The 20,104-nt window shown below is 42.3% G+C and overlaps 2 protein-coding genes across 10 annotated transcripts; both read left to right on the top strand.

Moving 5' to 3' along the window:
• Nucleotides 1-569: 569 nt before the first annotated feature.
• On the top strand, nt 570-9,872 carry LOC132614694 (uncharacterized). 5 transcript variants are annotated; one of them, XM_060329214.1, is made up of 6 exons: nt 570-1,769; nt 2,874-2,921; nt 4,002-4,086; nt 4,735-6,204; nt 8,052-8,099; nt 9,180-9,872. In XM_060329214.1, exons 4-5 carry the CDS (start codon nt 4,737-4,739, stop codon nt 8,087-8,089), a joined length of 1,506 nt encoding a protein of 501 aa, XP_060185197.1. In that variant the 5' UTR covers nt 570-1,769; nt 2,874-2,921; nt 4,002-4,086; nt 4,735-4,736; the 3' UTR covers nt 8,090-8,099; nt 9,180-9,872. The 5 variants fall into 5 exon arrangements, with proteins under 5 accessions (XP_060185197.1, XP_060185199.1, XP_060185198.1 ...); XM_060329216.1 differs by lacking the exon at nt 2,874-2,921; XM_060329215.1 differs by having other exon boundaries at nt 2,874-4,086.
• Nucleotides 6,211-20,007, top strand: LOC132614695 (uncharacterized). 5 transcript variants are annotated; one of them, XM_060329219.1, is made up of 6 exons: nt 11,389-12,126; nt 13,231-13,278; nt 14,359-14,443; nt 15,092-16,561; nt 18,410-18,457; nt 19,538-20,007. In XM_060329219.1, the coding sequence occupies exons 4-5, from the start codon at nt 15,094-15,096 to the stop codon at nt 18,445-18,447; spliced, it is 1,506 nt and encodes a 501-aa protein (XP_060185202.1). In that variant the 5' UTR covers nt 11,389-12,126; nt 13,231-13,278; nt 14,359-14,443; nt 15,092-15,093; the 3' UTR covers nt 18,448-18,457; nt 19,538-20,007. The 5 variants fall into 5 exon arrangements, with proteins under 5 accessions (XP_060185204.1, XP_060185201.1, XP_060185202.1 ...); XM_060329220.1 differs by lacking the exon at nt 13,231-13,278; XM_060329221.1 differs by lacking the exons at nt 11,389-12,126; nt 13,231-13,278; nt 15,092-16,561; nt 18,410-18,457; nt 19,538-20,007 and adding exons at nt 6,211-9,264; nt 9,913-11,382 and having other exon boundaries at nt 14,359-15,050.
• Nucleotides 20,008-20,104: the final 97 nt, after the last annotated feature.

Genomic DNA, 20,104 nt, shown 5'->3' with positions numbered 1-20,104 from the left:
GGTTTACTCGTATCAATAAGTGTATGACATATATCTTTCACACATGTAGTTTTATCACTTAATTATAGTTACTTATGTATACTATCCAGGGTTTTACACAAATTGATGTATCCTATGAGTCTGATTAGGTTTTTACAGCCGCGTCATCTTTTTCCTCTCCCTAATCAGAGGCGGATCTACGATTAAAACTTGATGAATTTAATTTTAAGATTCTTTTTTTTTATGACATTGGAACCCGCAGCCGCTATCCTTCGGGTGCGCAGAGGGTAAATCCAGCTCCTGTGCAATAGTTCGCAAACCACACAGGAGAGGTAACTCGCACTAGGCAAGCCCCGTGCGACGAGCTCGACCCAGAAGGCAAATCCCCTGCTGTCGTAGGCAGGGGGTTTCGAACTTGAAACCTCCATTATGAAAGTCTCATGCTCAACCAACTGAGCCACCCTTGCGGGTTATTCAATCTTAAGATTCTTAATACTAAACTCATGGTACTTTTTAAATTATGGATCTACAATTTGATATTTGTTGAAGTTTTAGCAATTTTTTACATATATATTTGTTCTATGCAGTGTTTTAAAAGGCGGGGGCGTAAGGCGAGGCGTTTTACGTCTGCCTCAGTGAGGCGTAAGCCCCGAGGCACGGGGCGTAAGCCTCATGGGACTTTAATTTTTAGTATTTCATAAAAGGATATAATTATAATAAATACTTTTAAATAGGTAAAATAGCGTAAAAATTTGAAGAAAACTATAAATATATGCTCCATCCTCACAAAAAACTAATCAGAACAATCTATTATACGCTACTTACAAGCACAAGTGACTGCTCGTTACTTTTTTGAGATAGTAGAAGACAAGATAAATAATTGGAAAAGAATATATATTAGGTATTCTAGCAATAAAAAAAGGTTGTGACTTATAAATTTAATGTTTCGGTTTCTTTTTAAAATATTTGAGTAATTACTAGTTGACTTTTGAGAATTTGGGCGTTATATTGAGGACTTATTTAACAAATTTTGTTTTAATTTGAAGAAGTTTTCTGGGCTTATGCCCCAATTAAAAAAAAAAAAAAAAACTCGCCCCAAACACCCAGATGTACGCCCCGAATTGCTAGGCGTACACCTTTTGAGACTTTCACCTCGAACCATCGCCCTGGGGCATTTTTGATACGTCTCTGTTATACCCCGTACATTTATATGACGAATTATCCGCAAGAAAATCGACTCAAGTTAAAGGCGGAATTATTTTCGGATACGAAATAGAAATCGTTAATTTTCAATTTTAATTAAAACATAAATTGTGTATGAATTTTATTGGTATAAAGATATTATTGGAGATTAGGGGTAAATTAACTATGATTAGATTATTAAGTGGGATTAAAATTTAAATCACTTCATTAATTAATTAAGCTTAAGGGGCCATGTGGGCCCCACCCGAAAAAAAAAAAAAAGGAATCAAAATCTGGAAATTAACAAAACAAGGTGCAAAAGTGAGTCATCAAAAGGGGGAATACGTGTAGCAATATGGGATATATATATATTTAATGGGATGTAGTGCAAATGACCATTTTCAAGTCATTTGTTGGTACACAAAGCTCAAGAGCAAGAAAAACAAATGCCCATGGCTGCTCACGGCTAGATTGGGGCTTAAAAAAAAAAAAAAAAAAAACAGTTTTGTTGCTTAGTAAAAATTCTAAGGAGAAGACAAGGAGATAGAGGTGGAGAAGCAAGAACAAGTATAAAGATTTAAGACACAAATTGGAGCCAAGTATCCAAGGTAAGAATTGGTTATTTTCTTTTACATTTAGAATGAGTTGGATGCATTGTGAATATGTATAAAATGGTGCATGTTGGTATTGAATGTTGTTGTTGAAATTTAAAGTTAGCCGTGTGAAGGGCTTATGTGAAGTAATGTTTGAATTTCTTGTACATGTATTAAGGATGGTTTGAATGATGTAGTGTGTTTGAAAGGAATGAAAATTATGGAATTTTGTATGTAGTTGTGTTGAAGCCGTGTAGGAGTTGATTTAAGGAGTTAATGGACTGTTTTATGTGATACTTTAGTTGTTGATTGTTATGGACATTGTGGTGTATTGTTTGCATTTTAAATATGTGAGTTAAGATGTAAGAGAAATGATATATATGGAAGTGGGAAAAACAGTCCAACCGTGGACTGTTTTATGTAAATGGATGGGCTAATTTAGTTTGAATGTTGATTGTTGTTGTCATGGGTTCTAAAATAAGAATGAAGACATAGATGGTTAAAAAGTGGAGTTGAAGTCGTTATGGGCTGTTGTAGGAGTTAGTATGCTATTAATATAGTCTCTTGCGGTTATATAGACAATGTTGCTAAACATGTTATTGTTGTTTGGTTGGAGTTGGACAATTGCAAGTTATTGCGATTTTTGTAAACTTGATAGATAAGTGTTGATCACAAGAAATTGTAAATGGTAATGTTATGTTGCTGTTTTGGGCCGTGAGCAGGAGTTATTTTTGATCAAGCATGATAGTTAATTTTCAGTAGAATTATAGTTGTTGTTGTCCCGAACTATATGGCGAAAAGATTGGAAAGTTAAAGTTGGAATTGTGTTGATACGATCATATTGTCGCTTTTTTTTATTGGATTGAAGGAATTGAAAGTATAAGTGTGCCCATGTATTGTTGCTGGTATTTCTGTGTCTACAGGAACACAATTGGAAATTTGGATAGGTGAACCTATAAGGGGAAGTGCTGCCGAATTTTCGCCAAAATGCTAGTTAATAGAATACTTAAGTGAGAACATATATATAGACGGGAATGTAGGTCCTATAGAAGAATGAACTACAGAGTGGCGAACTAGGAAATATAGTTACTAACGATAACGTCACTTTTATATAAATAGGCGAAAAGAGCAACGAGGCAAAAGGGATTCACGGATAATCGTCGACAGGTATGTAAAGCTATCCCTTTTCTTCTTTTGGCATGTCCTAGGTGTACTAGGATCGGATTCGAGCCTCGGAAAATATTCTGCTCATCGGAATCCGCATTTGAAAATATCCCTCTTTCATTCAATAGAATTGAACCTTTTTTTGTATGCTTTCTTGAAAATTATGCAAACCTTCCCCAAACTTTATGAAAAGTAATAAAATGTCCGTAGAACCTTCGTAGGTGACCCCATAAGCCTAAAATGCGTAATTTGAGCCCACCGCCTTGCTTGTCCCAAGGTGGGCCCACTAGTCCCGATTTTACCCTTATTGTACTTAAGGCTCGTTTTCGAGCAGTTTTTGGAAAGAAATGTTCTGACTACTCTTTTAACTACTAAACAAAAAAAATTGTTTTAAATAATTCATTAAGTCTTATAAATTGTTTTGGCACTCGGAACGACTTCAGAAAGGTTATGCTTCTGTAATTCATTATGACATCCGAAACTCACTTATTATGATCCCGTCTGACTTCATTGAATTGGTTTGTCATTGATATGCCTCATCGAGTCTCTGAAAATATTTATGATATTTTAACTGCATTTAGTTTCTCACTACTCCACTCGTGGATGCCCCAATGTTTCCCACACTGAGCCCGGGCCAGGATATGTTGTCAAGCGTAATCCTCTGCATTGTTCGCCGTGCCTCGATGTGAGGGGGCAGGTATACGTGTACATGGGTTTGTGGAGTATGCTGTGCCATGTACACATGTTCTGATATGATTTGCCATGGCCATCTGATATGATATACTATGTTACGGGGTTATGCCCCTATTCTGATTCTTCTGTGTTGTGGCACCAGCGTCGGGAGGGTGGCCACGTTCTGTCTGCCGAGTCCCTTGGCAGGGGTCGGATTTGATATGACATATGTTTCTGTACACACTCCGCATGTTTTGAAAATATGTATTTGATACTTTGGATTTTCTACTCACTTTTTCTGTACGTTCTGTACCAGTTATGATTTTGTTTCTGTAATTCAGGCTTTACATATTCAGTACATATTTCGTACTGACCCCCTTTCTTCGGGGGCTGCGTTTTCATGCCGCGCAGGTACCGACGACAGGTTTGCTGATCCGTCCGTCTAGGATATTTTTCTGCCATTTGGAGCGCTCTTTTATTCAGAGCCCATCTTTTGGTACAGTCTGTCACTACTGTATTTATATATTCTCGTTCATGGGTACGGCGGGGCCCTGTCCCGTCATATGATTCTGTCGGTCTGTTTAGAGGTCTGTAGACATGTTTGTGGGTTGGGGTCTTTCTGTACGGATGCGTGTATATGTTGTGTTTGGGCGATCCCATTCACCGCGGCGGCCGGTCCGCATATGTTTAAATGTTGCTTTGTTGGCCCTGGGTGGTCATTGTTGGTATTATCTGTGCGCAGGGTTAATTTGGATAGTCTGTAAAACAAAGGAAACTCTGCCGAAATTTTTCTGGAAATTATCTAAATTTGAAATATAGCCTTGTCGGCTTCTGCTATATACTTGAATGCGTTTGATAAAAATTTGAGATAACATTTGATAGATGTGTTTGGGTGCCCAGATCGGGCACTAGTCACGGCCTATGGGGTTGGGTCGTGACAGAAGTGGTATCAGAGCGGTTTGTCCTCGGAATGTCTACAGACCGTGTCTCGTAGAGTCTTGTTTATCGGTGTGTTGTGCACCACATCTATAAACAGGAGGCTGCAGGACATTTAGGGTGTTTCCTTCCTTTGAATCTTAGATCGTGCGATAGAGCTATGCTATTAGGATGATTCTATTCTGATCCGTTGTTGCTTTTCTTTCAGTGATGCCTCCGAAAAAGGCGACGGCCGCCCAGAAGAAAAAGGGCGTGGTAGGAGAGACCAGTCGGGCTCAGAAGGGTACTCGGACCCTTGCTCAGATGATGCGTGATATTGCGTCCCAGCCAGCAGACTCTACTACGTCTTCATCATCAGAGGAGTCTGGAGCACCAGTCGCTGCCACTAGGGGTCGGGGGACGGCTACACCATTAGCTCCAGAGGCTCCAACGGCCGCGCCTCCAGTTCCCCAGCCAGGGGCAGATGATGGTACCCTGCGAGAGGCAGTTCAGCTATTGACTCAACTGGTAGCGGGGCAGGCTCGCAGACGCTGGCGGAGGGATGATGATGATGATGACAGGCGTGACAGCCTGAGGGTTCGAGAGTTCCTATTATGTGGCCCCCCAGAGTTTTTTGGGTCTAAGCCCGACGAGGACCCCCATGACTTTATTCGGGGGATGCGACGCTCACTAGACTTGGTCAGGGCTTCAGAGACTGAGTCTGTTGAGTTGGCCTCGCACAGACTACGGGATGTTGCTGCTCACTGGTATGAGTCCTGGGAGCTATCCAGGGGTGAGGGTGCTTCCCCAGCTACTTGGGACGAGTTCGTGGCTGCGTTTACCCGCCACTTTTTGCCCCCAGAGTTACGGCGGGCGCAGGTTGATCGATTTTTGCATCTGCAGCAGAGGGGTCGGAGCGTTCGTGAGTATAATTTGGAGTTTGATTCTCTGGCCCGGTATGCACCTGCCATAGTAGCAGACATGGCCGATCGGATGCACAGATACGTGATGGGGTTAGACCGTTATTTGATTGATGGCTGTATGGCGGTGGCATTGCAGACAGATATGGATATCGCCCGACTACAGGCCTATGCTCTGGGTATGGAGGACCGACACAGGGACGATTATTCCAGCAGAGATCGGGACAGGAGGCCGCCCAAGAGGGCCAGGTCTGCAGGATATTCTGGAGATTCCCGAGGCAGACAGCCTCAGCCGCAGCAGCAGTCTAGCTGGCATTCTTCCCAGCCGGCACAGAGCACACCTCCGCAGTTCTCAGGCAGGAGATTTGATAGCCCAGGGTATTTAGGAGCAGACCAGAGCTCCGGGGTTTCAGGTTCGCGGGTAGACAGGAGTTCCGGTCAGACGAGGCCACCCAGGCCTCAGTGTTCTTACTGTGGGAGATACCACCCTGGAGAGTGCTACCGTGCTACAGGTGCTTGTTATTCTTGTGGCCGCCAGGGCCATACTGTGAGAGAGTGCCCGTATAAGGGTAATTTGGGAGGTGCAGCGCAGCCTACCGGGTCAGTCGCTGGGTCATCGTCTCCTTCGATAGCCATACGCCCTGCGGGGCAGGGTACGTCGACATCAGCAGGCCGCAGCAGAGGTCGTGGCGGAGCTCCCAGTTCAAGCGGTCCTTCGAACCGCATCTATGCCTTGACTAGTCGACAGGACCCGGAGGCGCTACCAAACGCGGATACAGGTATACTAATGTCTTTTTTCGAAATATAAGTGTATTGACAGGTCTAGCCTCTACTTTGTGATATATTTTCCCCAAAATGCTTACAAGACCCTATAAGATTAATTTGACATTCGAGGACGAATGTTCTAAAGGGGGGGAGGATGTTATACCCCGTACATTTATATGACGAATTATCCGCAAGAAAATCGACTCAAGTTAAAGGCGGAATTATTTTCGGATACGAAATAGAAATCGTTAATTTTCAATTTTAATTAAAACATAAATTGTGTATGAATTTTATTGGTATAAAGATATTATTGGAGATTAGGGGTAAATTAACTATGATTAGATTATTAAGTGGGATTAAAATTTAAATCACTTCATTAATTAATTAAGCTTAAGGGGCCATGTGGGCCCCACCCGAAAAAAAAAAAAAAGGAATCAAAATCTGGAAATTAACAAAACAAGGTGCAAAAGTGAGTCATCAAAAGGGGGAATACGTGTAGCAATATGGGATATATATATATTTAATGGGATGTAGTGCAAATGACCATTTTCAAGTCATTTGTTGGTACACAAAGCTCAAGAGCAAGAAAAACAAATGCCCATGGCTGCTCACGGCTAGATTGGGGCTTAAAAAAAAAAAAAAAAAAAAACAGTTTTGTTGCTTAGTAAAAATTCTAAGGAGAAGACAAGGAGATAGAGGTGGAGAAGCAAGAACAAGTATAAAGATTTAAGACACAAATTGGAGCCAAGTATCCAAGGTAAGAATTGGTTATTTTCTTTTACATTTAGAATGAGTTGGATGCATTGTGAATATGTATAAAATGGTGCATGTTGGTATTGAATGTTGTTGTTGAAATTTAAAGTTAGCCGTGTGAAGGGCTTATGTGAAGTAATGTTTGAATTTCTTGTACATGTATTAAGGATGGTTTGAATGATGTAGTGTGTTTGAAAGGAATGAAAATTATGGAATTTTGTATGTAGTTGTGTTGAAGCCGTGTAGGAGTTGATTTAAGGAGTTAATGGACTGTTTTATGTGATACTTTAGTTGTTGATTGTTATGGACATTGTGGTGTATTGTTTGCATTTTAAATATGTGAGTTAAGATGTAAGAGAAATGATATATATGGAAGTGGGAAAAACAGTCCAACCGTGGACTGTTTTATGTAAATGGATGGGCTAATTTAGTTTGAATGTTGATTGTTGTTGTCATGGGTTCTAAAATAAGAATGAAGACATAGATGGTTAAAAAGTGGAGTTGAAGTCGTTATGGGCTGTTGTAGGAGTTAGTATGCTATTAATATAGTCTCTTGCGGTTATATAGACAATGTTGCTAAACATGTTATTGTTGTTTGGTTGGAGTTGGACAATTGCAAGTTATTGCGATTTTTGTAAACTTGATAGATAAGTGTTGATCACAAGAAATTGTAAATGGTAATGTTATGTTGCTGTTTTGGGCCGTGAGCAGGAGTTATTTTTGATCAAGCATGATAGTTAATTTTCAGTAGAATTATAGTTGTTGTTGTCCCGAACTATATGGCGAAAAGATTGGAAAGTTAAAGTTGGAATTGTGTTGATACGATCATATTGTCGCTTTTTTTTATTGGATTGAAGGAATTGAAAGTATAAGTGTGCCCATGTATTGTTGCTGGTATTTCTGTGTCTACAGGAACACAATTGGAAATTTGGATAGGTGAACCTATAAGGGGAAGTGCTGCCGAATTTTCGCCAAAATGCTAGTTAATAGAATACTTAAGTGAGAACATATATATAGACGGGAATGTAGGTCCTATAGAAGAATGAACTACAGAGTGGCGAACTAGGAAATATAGTTACTAACGATAACGTCACTTTTATATAAATAGGCGAAAAGAGCAACGAGGCAAAAGGGATTCACGGATAATCGTCGACAGGTATGTAAAGCTATCCCTTTTCTTCTTTTGGCATGTCCTAGGTGTACTAGGATCGGATTCGAGCCTCGGAAAATATTCTGCTCATCGGAATCCGCATTTGAAAATATCCCTCTTTCATTCAATAGAATTGAACCTTTTTTTGTATGCTTTCTTGAAAATTATGCAAACCTTCCCCAAACTTTATGAAAAGTAATAAAATGTCCGTAGAACCTTCGTAGGTGACCCCATAAGCCTAAAATGCGTAATTTGAGCCCACCGCCTTGCTTGTCCCAAGGTGGGCCCACTAGTCCCGATTTTACCCTTATTGTACTTAAGGCTCGTTTTCGAGCAGTTTTTGGAAAGAAATGTTCTGACTACTCTTTTAACTACTAAACAAAAAAAATTGTTTTAAATAATTCATTAAGTCTTATAAATTGTTTTGGCACTCGGAACGACTTCAGAAAGGTTATGCTTCTGTAATTCATTATGACATCCGAAACTCACTTATTATGATCCCGTCTGACTTCATTGAATTGGTTTGTCATTGATATGCCTCATCGAGTCTCTGAAAATATTTATGATATTTTAACTGCATTTAGTTTCTCACTACTCCACTCGTGGATGCCCCAATGTTTCCCACACTGAGCCCGGGCCAGGATATGTTGTCAAGCGTAATCCTCTGCATTGTTCGCCGTGCCTCGATGTGAGGGGGCAGGTATACGTGTACATGGGTTTGTGGAGTATGCTGTGCCATGTACACATGTTCTGATATGATTTGCCATGGCCATCTGATATGATATACTATGTTACGGGGTTATGCCCCTATTCTGATTCTTCTGTGTTGTGGCACCAGCGTCGGGAGGGTGGCCACGTTCTGTCTGCCGAGTCCCTTGGCAGGGGTCGGATTTGATATGACATATGTTTCTGTACACACTCCGCATGTTTTGAAAATATGTATTTGATACTTTGGATTTTCTACTCACTTTTTCTGTACGTTCTGTACCAGTTATGATTTTGTTTCTGTAATTCAGGCTTTACATATTCAGTACATATTTCGTACTGACCCCCTTTCTTCGGGGGCTGCGTTTTCATGCCGCGCAGGTACCGACGACAGGTTTGCTGATCCGTCCGTCTAGGATATTTTTCTGCCATTTGGAGCGCTCTTTTATTCAGAGCCCATCTTTTGGTACAGTCTGTCACTACTGTATTTATATATTCTCGTTCATGGGTACGGCGGGGCCCTGTCCCGTCATATGATTCTGTCGGTCTGTTTAGAGGTCTGTAGACATGTTTGTGGGTTGGGGTCTTTCTGTACGGATGCGTGTATATGTTGTGTTTGGGCGATCCCATTCACCGCGGCGGCCGGTCCGCATATGTTTAAATGTTGCTTTGTTGGCCCTGGGTGGTCATTGTTGGTATTATCTGTGCGCAGGGTTAATTTGGATAGTCTGTAAAACAAAGGAAACTCTGCCGAAATTTTTCTGGAAATTATCTAAATTTGAAATATAGCCTTGTCGGCTTCTGCTATATACTTGAATGCGTTTGATAAAAATTTGAGATAACATTTGATAGATGTGTTTGGGTGCCCAGATCGGGCACTAGTCACGGCCTATGGGGTTGGGTCGTGACAGAAGTGGTATCAGAGCGGTTTGTCCTCGGAATGTCTACAGACCGTGTCTCGTAGAGTCTTGTTTATCGGTGTGTTGTGCACCACATCTATAAACAGGAGGCTGCAGGACATTTAGGGTGTTTCCTTCCTTTGAATCTTAGATCGTGCGATAGAGCTATGCTATTAGGATGATTCTATTCTGATCCGTTGTTGCTTTTCTTTCAGTGATGCCTCCGAAAAAGGCGACGGCCGCCCAGAAGAAAAAGGGCGTGGTAGGAGAGACCAGTCGGGCTCAGAAGGGTACTCGGACCCTTGCTCAGATGATGCGTGATATTGCGTCCCAGCCAGCAGACTCTACTACGTCTTCATCATCAGAGGAGTCTGGAGCACCAGTCGCTGCCACTAGGGGTCGGGGGACGGCTACACCATTAGCTCCAGAGGCTCCAACGGCCGCGCCTCCAGTTCCCCAGCCAGGGGCAGATGATGGTACCCTGCGAGAGGCAGTTCAGCTATTGACTCAACTGGTAGCGGGGCAGGCTCGCAGACGCTGGCGGAGGGATGATGATGATGATGACAGGCGTGACAGCCTGAGGGTTCGAGAGTTCCTATTATGTGGCCCCCCAGAGTTTTTTGGGTCTAAGCCCGACGAGGACCCCCATGACTTTATTCGGGGGATGCGACGCTCACTAGACTTGGTCAGGGCTTCAGAGACTGAGTCTGTTGAGTTGGCCTCGCACAGACTACGGGATGTTGCTGCTCACTGGTATGAGTCCTGGGAGCTATCCAGGGGTGAGGGTGCTTCCCCAGCTACTTGGGACGAGTTCGTGGCTGCGTTTACCCGCCACTTTTTGCCCCCAGAGTTACGGCGGGCGCAGGTTGATCGATTTTTGCATCTGCAGCAGAGGGGTCGGAGCGTTCGTGAGTATAATTTGGAGTTTGATTCTCTGGCCCGGTATGCACCTGCCATAGTAGCAGACATGGCCGATCGGATGCACAGATACGTGATGGGGTTAGACCGTTATTTGATTGATGGCTGTATGGCGGTGGCATTGCAGACAGATATGGATATCGCCCGACTACAGGCCTATGCTCTGGGTATGGAGGACCGACACAGGGACGATTATTCCAGCAGAGATCGGGACAGGAGGCCGCCCAAGAGGGCCAGGTCTGCAGGATATTCTGGAGATTCCCGAGGCAGACAGCCTCAGCCGCAGCAGCAGTCTAGCTGGCATTCTTCCCAGCCGGCACAGAGCACACCTCCGCAGTTCTCAGGCAGGAGATTTGATAGCCCAGGGTATTTAGGAGCAGACCAGAGCTCCGGGGTTTCAGGTTCGCGGGTAGACAGGAGTTCCGGTCAGACGAGGCCACCCAGGCCTCAGTGTTCTTACTGTGGGAGATACCACCCTGGAGAGTGCTACCGTGCTACAGGTGCTTGTTATTCTTGTGGCCGCCAGGGCCATACTGTGAGAGAGTGCCCGTATAAGGGTAATTTGGGAGGTGCAGCGCAGCCTACCGGGTCAGTCGCTGGGTCATCGTCTCCTTCGATAGCCATACGCCCTGCGGGGCAGGGTACGTCGACATCAGCAGGCCGCAGCAGAGGTCGTGGCGGAGCTCCCAGTTCAAGCGGTCCTTCGAACCGCATCTATGCCTTGACTAGTCGACAGGACCCGGAGGCGCTACCAAACGCGGATACAGGTATACTAATGTCTTTTTTCGAAATATAAGTGTATTGACAGGTCTAGCCTCTACTTTGTGATATATTTTCCCCAAAATGCTTACAAGACCCTATAAGATTAATTTGACATTCGAGGACGAATGTTCTAAAGGGGGGGAGGATGTTATACCCCGTACATTTATATGACGAATTATCCGCAAGAAAATCGACTCAAGTTAAAGGCGGAATTATTTTCGGATACGAAATAGAAATCGTTAATTTTCAATTTTAATTAAAACATAAATTGTGTATGAATTTTATTGGTATAAAGATATTATTGGAGATTAGGGGTAAATTAACTATGATTAGATTATTAAGTGGGATTAAAATTTAAATCACTTCATTAATTAATTAAGCTTAAGGGGCCATGTGGGCCCCACCCGAAAAAAAAAAAAAAGGAATCAAAATCTGGAAATTAACAAAACAAGGTGCAAAAGTGAGTCATCAAAAGGGGGAATACGTGTAGCAATATGGGATATATATATATTTAATGGGATGTAGTGCAAATGACCATTTTCAAGTCATTTGTTGGTACACAAAGCTCAAGAGCAAGAAAAACAAATGCCCATGGCTGCTCACGGCTAGATTGGGGCTTAAAAAAAAAAAAAAAAAAAAAACAGTTTTGTTGCTTAGTAAAAATTCTAAGGAGAAGACAAGGAGATAGAGGTGGAGAAGCAAGAACAAGTATAAAGATTTAAGACACAAATTGGAGCCAAGTATCCAAGGTAAGAATTGGTTATTTTCTTTTACATTTAGAATGAGTTGGATGCATTGTGAATATGTATAAAATGGTGCATGTTGGTATTGAATGTTGTTGTTGAAATTTAAAGTTAGCCGTGTGAAGGGCTTATGTGAAGTAATGTTTGAATTTCTTGTACATGTATTAAGGATGGTTTGAATGATGTAGTGTGTTTGAAAGGAATGAAAATTATGGAATTTTGTATGTAGTTGTGTTGAAGCCGTGTAGGAGTTGATTTAAGGAGTTAATGGACTGTTTTATGTGATACTTTAGTTGTTGATTGTTATGGACATTGTGGTGTATTGTTTGCATTTTAAATATGTGAGTTAAGATGTAAGAGAAATGATATATATGGAAGTGGGAAAAACAGTCCAACCGTGGACTGTTTTATGTAAATGGATGGGCTAATTTAGTTTGAATGTTGATTGTTGTTGTCATGGGTTCTAAAATAAGAATGAAGACATAGATGGTTAAAAAGTGGAGTTGAAGTCGTTATGGGCTGTTGTAGGAGTTAGTATGCTATTAATATAGTCTCTTGCGGTTATATAGACAATGTTGCTAAACATGTTATTGTTGTTTGGTTGGAGTTGGACAATTGCAAGTTATTGCGATTTTTGTAAACTTGATAGATAAGTGTTGATCACAAGAAATTGTAAATGGTAATGTTATGTTGCTGTTTTGGGCCGTGAGCAGGAGTTATTTTTGATCAAGCATGATAGTTAATTTTCAGTAGAATTATAGTTGTTGTTGTCCCGAACTATATGGCGAAAAGATTGGAAAGTTAAAGTTGGAATTGTGTTGATACGATCATATTGTCGCTTTTTTTTATTGGATTGAAGGAATTGAAAGTATAAGTGTGCCCATGTATTGTTGCTGGTATTTCTGTGTCTACAGGAACACAATTGGAAATTTGGATAGGTGAACCTATAAGGGGAAGTGCTGCCGAATTTTCGCCAAAATGCTAGTTAATAGAATACTTAAGTGAGAACATATATATAGACGGGAATGTAGGTCCTATAGAAGAATGAACTACAGAGTGGCGAACTAGGAAATATAGTTACTAACGATAACGTCACTTTTATATAAATAGGCGAAAAGAGCAACGAGGCAAAAGGGATTCACGGATAATCGTCGACAGGTATGTAAAGCTATCCCTTTTCTTCTTTTGGCATGTCCTAGGTGTACTAGGATCGGATTCGAGCCTCGGAAAATATTCTGCTCATCGGAATCCGCATTTGAAAATATCCCTCTTTCATTCAATAGAATTGAACCTTTTTTTGTATGCTTTCTTGAAAATTATGCAAACCTTCCCCAAACTTTATGAAAAGTAATAAAATGTCCGTAGAACCTTCGTAGGTGACCCCATAAGCCTAAAATGCGTAATTTGAGCCCACCGCCTTGCTTGTCCCAAGGTGGGCCCACTAGTCCCGATTTTACCCTTATTGTACTTAAGGCTCGTTTTCGAGCAGTTTTTGGAAAGAAATGTTCTGACTACTCTTTTAACTACTAAACAAAAAAAATTGTTTTAAATAATTCATTAAGTCTTATAAATTGTTTTGGCACTCGGAACGACTTCAGAAAGGTTATGCTTCTGTAATTCATTATGACATCCGAAACTCACTTATTATGATCCCGTCTGACTTCATTGAATTGGTTTGTCATTGATATGCCTCATCGAGTCTCTGAAAATATTTATGATATTTTAACTGCATTTAGTTTCTCACTACTCCACTCGTGGATGCCCCAATGTTTCCCACACTGAGCCCGGGCCAGGATATGTTGTCAAGCGTAATCCTCTGCATTGTTCGCCGTGCCTCGATGTGAGGGGGCAGGTATACGTGTACATGGGTTTGTGGAGTATGCTGTGCCATGTACACATGTTCTGATATGATTTGCCATGGCCATCTGATATGATATACTATGTTACGGGGTTATGCCCCTATTCTGATTCTTCTGTGTTGTGGCACCAGCGTCGGGAGGGTGGCCACGTTCTGTCTGCCGAGTCCCTTGGCAGGGGTCGGATTTGATATGACATATGTTTCTGTACACACTCCGCATGTTTTGAAAATATGTATTTGATACTTTGGATTTTCTACTCACTTTTTCTGTACGTTCTGTACCAGTTATGATTTTGTTTCTGTAATTCAGGCTTTACATATTCAGTACATATTTCGTACTGACCCCCTTTCTTCGGGGGCTGCGTTTTCATGCCGCGCAGGTACCGACGACAGGTTTGCTGATCCGTCCGTCTAGGATATTTTTCTGCCATTTGGAGCGCTCTTTTATTCAGAGCCCATCTTTTGGTACAGTCTGTCACTACTGTATTTATATATTCTCGTTCATGGGTACGGCGGGGCCCTGTCCCGTCATATGATTCTGTCGGTCTGTTTAGAGGTCTGTAGACATGTTTGTGGGTTGGGGTCTTTCTGTACGGATGCGTGTATATGTTGTGTTTGGGCGATCCCATTCACCGCGGCGGCCGGTCCGCATATGTTTAAATGTTGCTTTGTTGGCCCTGGGTGGTCATTGTTGGTATTATCTGTGCGCAGGGTTAATTTGGATAGTCTGTAAAACAAAGGAAACTCTGCCGAAATTTTTCTGGAAATTATCTAAATTTGAAATATAGCCTTGTCGGCTTCTGCTATATACTTGAATGCGTTTGATAAAAATTTGAGATAACATTTGATAGATGTGTTTGGGTGCCCAGATCGGGCACTAGTCACGGCCTATGGGGTTGGGTCGTGACAGAAGTGGTATCAGAGCGGTTTGTCCTCGGAATGTCTACAGACCGTGTCTCGTAGAGTCTTGTTTATCGGTGTGTTGTGCACCACATCTATAAACAGGAGGCTGCAGGACATTTAGGGTGTTTCCTTCCTTTGAATCTTAGATCGTGCGATAGAGCTATGCTATTAGGATGATTCTATTCTGATCCGTTGTTGCTTTTCTTTCAGTGATGCCTCCGAAAAAGGCGACGGCCGCCCAGAAGAAAAAGGGCGTGGTAGGAGAGACCAGTCGGGCTCAGAAGGGTACTCGGACCCTTGCTCAGATGATGCGTGATATTGCGTCCCAGCCAGCAGACTCTACTACGTCTTCATCATCAGAGGAGTCTGGAGCACCAGTCGCTGCCACTAGGGGTCGGGGGACGGCTACACCATTAGCTCCAGAGGCTCCAACGGCCGCGCCTCCAGTTCCCCAGCCAGGGGCAGATGATGGTACCCTGCGAGAGGCAGTTCAGCTATTGACTCAACTGGTAGCGGGGCAGGCTCGCAGACGCTGGCGGAGGGATGATGATGATGATGACAGGCGTGACAGCCTGAGGGTTCGAGAGTTCCTATTATGTGGCCCCCCAGAGTTTTTTGGGTCTAAGCCCGACGAGGACCCCCATGACTTTATTCGGGGGATGCGACGCTCACTAGACTTGGTCAGGGCTTCAGAGACTGAGTCTGTTGAGTTGGCCTCGCACAGACTACGGGATGTTGCTGCTCACTGGTATGAGTCCTGGGAGCTATCCAGGGGTGAGGGTGCTTCCCCAGCTACTTGGGACGAGTTCGTGGCTGCGTTTACCCGCCACTTTTTGCCCCCAGAGTTACGGCGGGCGCAGGTTGATCGATTTTTGCATCTGCAGCAGAGGGGTCGGAGCGTTCGTGAGTATAATTTGGAGTTTGATTCTCTGGCCCGGTATGCACCTGCCATAGTAGCAGACATGGCCGATCGGATGCACAGATACGTGATGGGGTTAGACCGTTATTTGATTGATGGCTGTATGGCGGTGGCATTGCAGACAGATATGGATATCGCCCGACTACAGGCCTATGCTCTGGGTATGGAGGACCGACACAGGGACGATTATTCCAGCAGAGATCGGGACAGGAGGCCGCCCAAGAGGGCCAGGTCTGCAGGATATTCTGGAGATTCCCGAGGCAGACAGCCTCAGCCGCAGCAGCAGTCTAGCTGGCATTCTTCCCAGCCGGCACAGAGCACACCTCCGCAGTTCTCAGGCAGGAGATTTGATAGCCCAGGGTATTTAGGAGCAGACCAGAGCTCCGGGGTTTCAGGTTCGCGGGTAGACAGGAGTTCCGGTCAGACGAGGCCACCCAGGCCTCAGTGTTCTTACTGTGGGAGATACCACCCTGGAGAGTGCTACCGTGCTACAGGTGCTTGTTATTCTTGTGGCCGCCAGGGCCATACTGTGAGAGAGTGCCCGTATAAGGGTAATTTGGGAGGTGCAGCGCAGCCTACCGGGTCAGTCGCTGGGTCATCGTCTCCTTCGATAGCCATACGCCCTGCGGGGCAGGGTACGTCGACATCAGCAGGCCGCAGCAGAGGTCGTGGCGGAGCTCCCAGTTCAAGCGGTCCTTCGAACCGCATCTATGCCTTGACTAGTCGACAGGACCCGGAGGCGCTACCAAACGCGGATACAGGTATACTAATGTCTTTTTTCGAAATATAAGTGTATTGACAGGTCTAGCCTCTACTTTGTGATATATTTTCCCCAAAATGCTTACAAGACCCTATAAGATTAATTTGACATTCGAGGACGAATGTTCTAAAGGGGGGGAGGATGTTATACCCCGTACATTTATATGACGAATTATCCGCAAGAAAATCGACTCAAGTTAAAGGCGGAATTATTTTCGGATACGAAATAGAAATCGTTAATTTTCAATTTTAATTAAAACATAAATTGTGTATGAATTTTATTGGTATAAAGATATTATTGGAGATTAGGGGTAAATTAACTATGATTAGATTATTAAGTGGGATTAAAATTTAAATCACTTCATTAATTAATTAAGCTTAAGGGGCCATGTGGGCCCCACCCGAAAAAAAAAAAAAAGGAATCAAAATCTGGAAATTAACAAAACAAGGTGCAAAAGTGAGTCATCAAAAGGGGGAATACGTGTAGCAATATGGGATATATATATATTTAATGGGATGTAGTGCAAATGACCATTTTCAAGTCATTTGTTGGTACACAAAGCTCAAGAGCAAGAAAAACAAATGCCCATGGCTGCTCACGGCTAGATTGGGGCTTAAAAAAAAAAAAAAAAAAAAAACAGTTTTGTTGCTTAGTAAAAATTCTAAGGAGAAGACAAGGAGATAGAGGTGGAGAAGCAAGAACAAGTATAAAGATTTAAGACACAAATTGGAGCCAAGTATCCAAGGTAAGAATTGGTTATTTTCTTTTACATTTAGAATGAGTTGGATGCATTGTGAATATGTATAAAATGGTGCATGTTGGTATTGAATGTTGTTGTTGAAATTTAAAGTTAGCCGTGTGAAGGGCTTATGTGAAGTAATGTTTGAATTTCTTGTACATGTATTAAGGATGGTTTGAATGATGTAGTGTGTTTGAAAGGAATGAAAATTATGGAATTTTGTATGTAGTTGTGTTGAAGCCGTGTAGGAGTTGATTTAAGGAGTTAATGGACTGTTTTATGTGATACTTTAGTTGTTGATTGTTATGGACATTGTGGTGTATTGTTTGCATTTTAAATATGTGAGTTAAGATGTAAGAGAAATGATATATATGGAAGTGGGAAAAACAGTCCAACCGTGGACTGTTTTATGTAAATGGATGGGCTAATTTAGTTTGAATGTTGATTGTTGTTGTCATGGGTTCTAAAATAAGAATGAAGACATAGATGGTTAAAAAGTGGAGTTGAAGTCGTTATGGGCTGTTGTAGGAGTTAGTATGCTATTAATATAGTCTCTTGCGGTTATATAGACAATGTTGCTAAACATGTTATTGTTGTTTGGTTGGAGTTGGACAATTGCAAGTTATTGCGATTTTTGTAAACTTGATAGATAAGTGTTGATCACAAGAAATTGTAAATGGTAATGTTATGTTGCTGTTTTGGGCCGTGAGCAGGAGTTATTTTTGATCAAGCATGATAGTTAATTTTCAGTAGAATTATAGTTGTTGTTGTCCCGAACTATATGGCGAAAAGATTGGAAAGTTAAAGTTGGAATTGTGTTGATACGATCATATTGTCGCTTTTTTTTATTGGATTGAAGGAATTGAAAGTATAAGTGTGCCCATGTATTGTTGCTGGTATTTCTGTGTCTACAGGAACACAATTGGAAATTTGGATAGGTGAACCTATAAGGGGAAGTGCTGCCGAATTTTCGCCAAAATGCTAGTTAATAGAATACTTAAGTGAGAACATATATATAGACGGGAATGTAGGTCCTATAGAAGAATGAACTACAGAGTGGCGAACTAGGAAATATAGTTACTAACGATAACGTCACTTTTATATAAATAGGCGAAAAGAGCAACGAGGCAAAAGGGATTCACGGATAATCGTCGACAGGTATGTAAAGCTATCCCTTTTCTTCTTTTGGCATGTCCTAGGTGTACTAGGATCGGATTCGAGCCTCGGAAAATATTCTGCTCATCGGAATCCGCATTTGAAAATATCCCTCTTTCATTCAATAGAATTGAACCTTTTTTTGTATGCTTTCTTGAAAATTATGCAAACCTTCCCCAAACTTTATGAAAAGTAATAAAATGTCCGTAGAACCTTCGTAGGTGACCCCATAAGCCTAAAATGCGTAATTTGAGCCCACCGCCTTGCTTGTCCCAAGGTGGGCCCACTAGTCCCGATTTTACCCTTATTGTACTTAAGGCTCGTTTTCGAGCAGTTTTTGGAAAGAAATGTTCTGACTACTCTTTTAACTACTAAACAAAAAAAATTGTTTTAAATAATTCATTAAGTCTTATAAATTGTTTTGGCACTCGGAACGACTTCAGAAAGGTTATGCTTCTGTAATTCATTATGACATCCGAAACTCACTTATTATGATCCCGTCTGACTTCATTGAATTGGTTTGTCATTGATATGCCTCATCGAGTCTCTGAAAATATTTATGATATTTTAACTGCATTTAGTTTCTCACTACTCCACTCGTGGATGCCCCAATGTTTCCCACACTGAGCCCGGGCCAGGATATGTTGTCAAGCGTAATCCTCTGCATTGTTCGCCGTGCCTCGATGTGAGGGGGCAGGTATACGTGTACATGGGTTTGTGGAGTATGCTGTGCCATGTACACATGTTCTGATATGATTTGCCATGGCCATCTGATATGATATACTATGTTACGGGGTTATGCCCCTATTCTGATTCTTCTGTGTTGTGGCACCAGCGTCGGGAGGGTGGCCACGTTCTGTCTGCCGAGTCCCTTGGCAGGGGTCGGATTTGATATGACATATGTTTCTGTACACACTCCGCATGTTTTGAAAATATGTATTTGATACTTTGGATTTTCTACTCACTTTTTCTGTACGTTCTGTACCAGTTATGATTTTGTTTCTGTAATTCAGGCTTTACATATTCAGTACATATTTCGTACTGACCCCCTTTCTTCGGGGGCTGCGTTTTCATGCCGCGCAGGTACCGACGACAGGTTTGCTGATCCGTCCGTCTAGGATATTTTTCTGCCATTTGGAGCGCTCTTTTATTCAGAGCCCATCTTTTGGTACAGTCTGTCACTACTGTATTTATATATTCTCGTTCATGGGTACGGCGGGGCCCTGTCCCGTCATATGATTCTGTCGGTCTGTTTAGAGGTCTGTAGACATGTTTGTGGGTTGGGGTCTTTCTGTACGGATGCGTGTATATGTTGTGTTTGGGCGATCCCATTCACCGCGGCGGCCGGTCCGCATATGTTTAAATGTTGCTTTGTTGGCCCTGGGTGGTCATTGTTGGTATTATCTGTGCGCAGGGTTAATTTGGATAGTCTGTAAAACAAAGGAAACTCTGCCGAAATTTTTCTGGAAATTATCTAAATTTGAAATATAGCCTTGTCGGCTTCTGCTATATACTTGAATGCGTTTGATAAAAATTTGAGATAACATTTGATAGATGTGTTTGGGTGCCCAGATCGGGCACTAGTCACGGCCTATGGGGTTGGGTCGTGACAGTCTCGCCCCGGAGCTCGCCTCGAAAACGCCTTTTAAA

The sequence above is a fragment of the Lycium barbarum genome, chromosome 10 (assembly GCF_019175385.1).
Source record: "Lycium barbarum isolate Lr01 chromosome 10, ASM1917538v2, whole genome shotgun sequence".
Classification (NCBI taxonomy): Eukaryota; Viridiplantae; Streptophyta; class Magnoliopsida; order Solanales; family Solanaceae; genus Lycium; species Lycium barbarum.
This window is presented reverse-complemented; position numbering and strand designations above follow the sequence as displayed.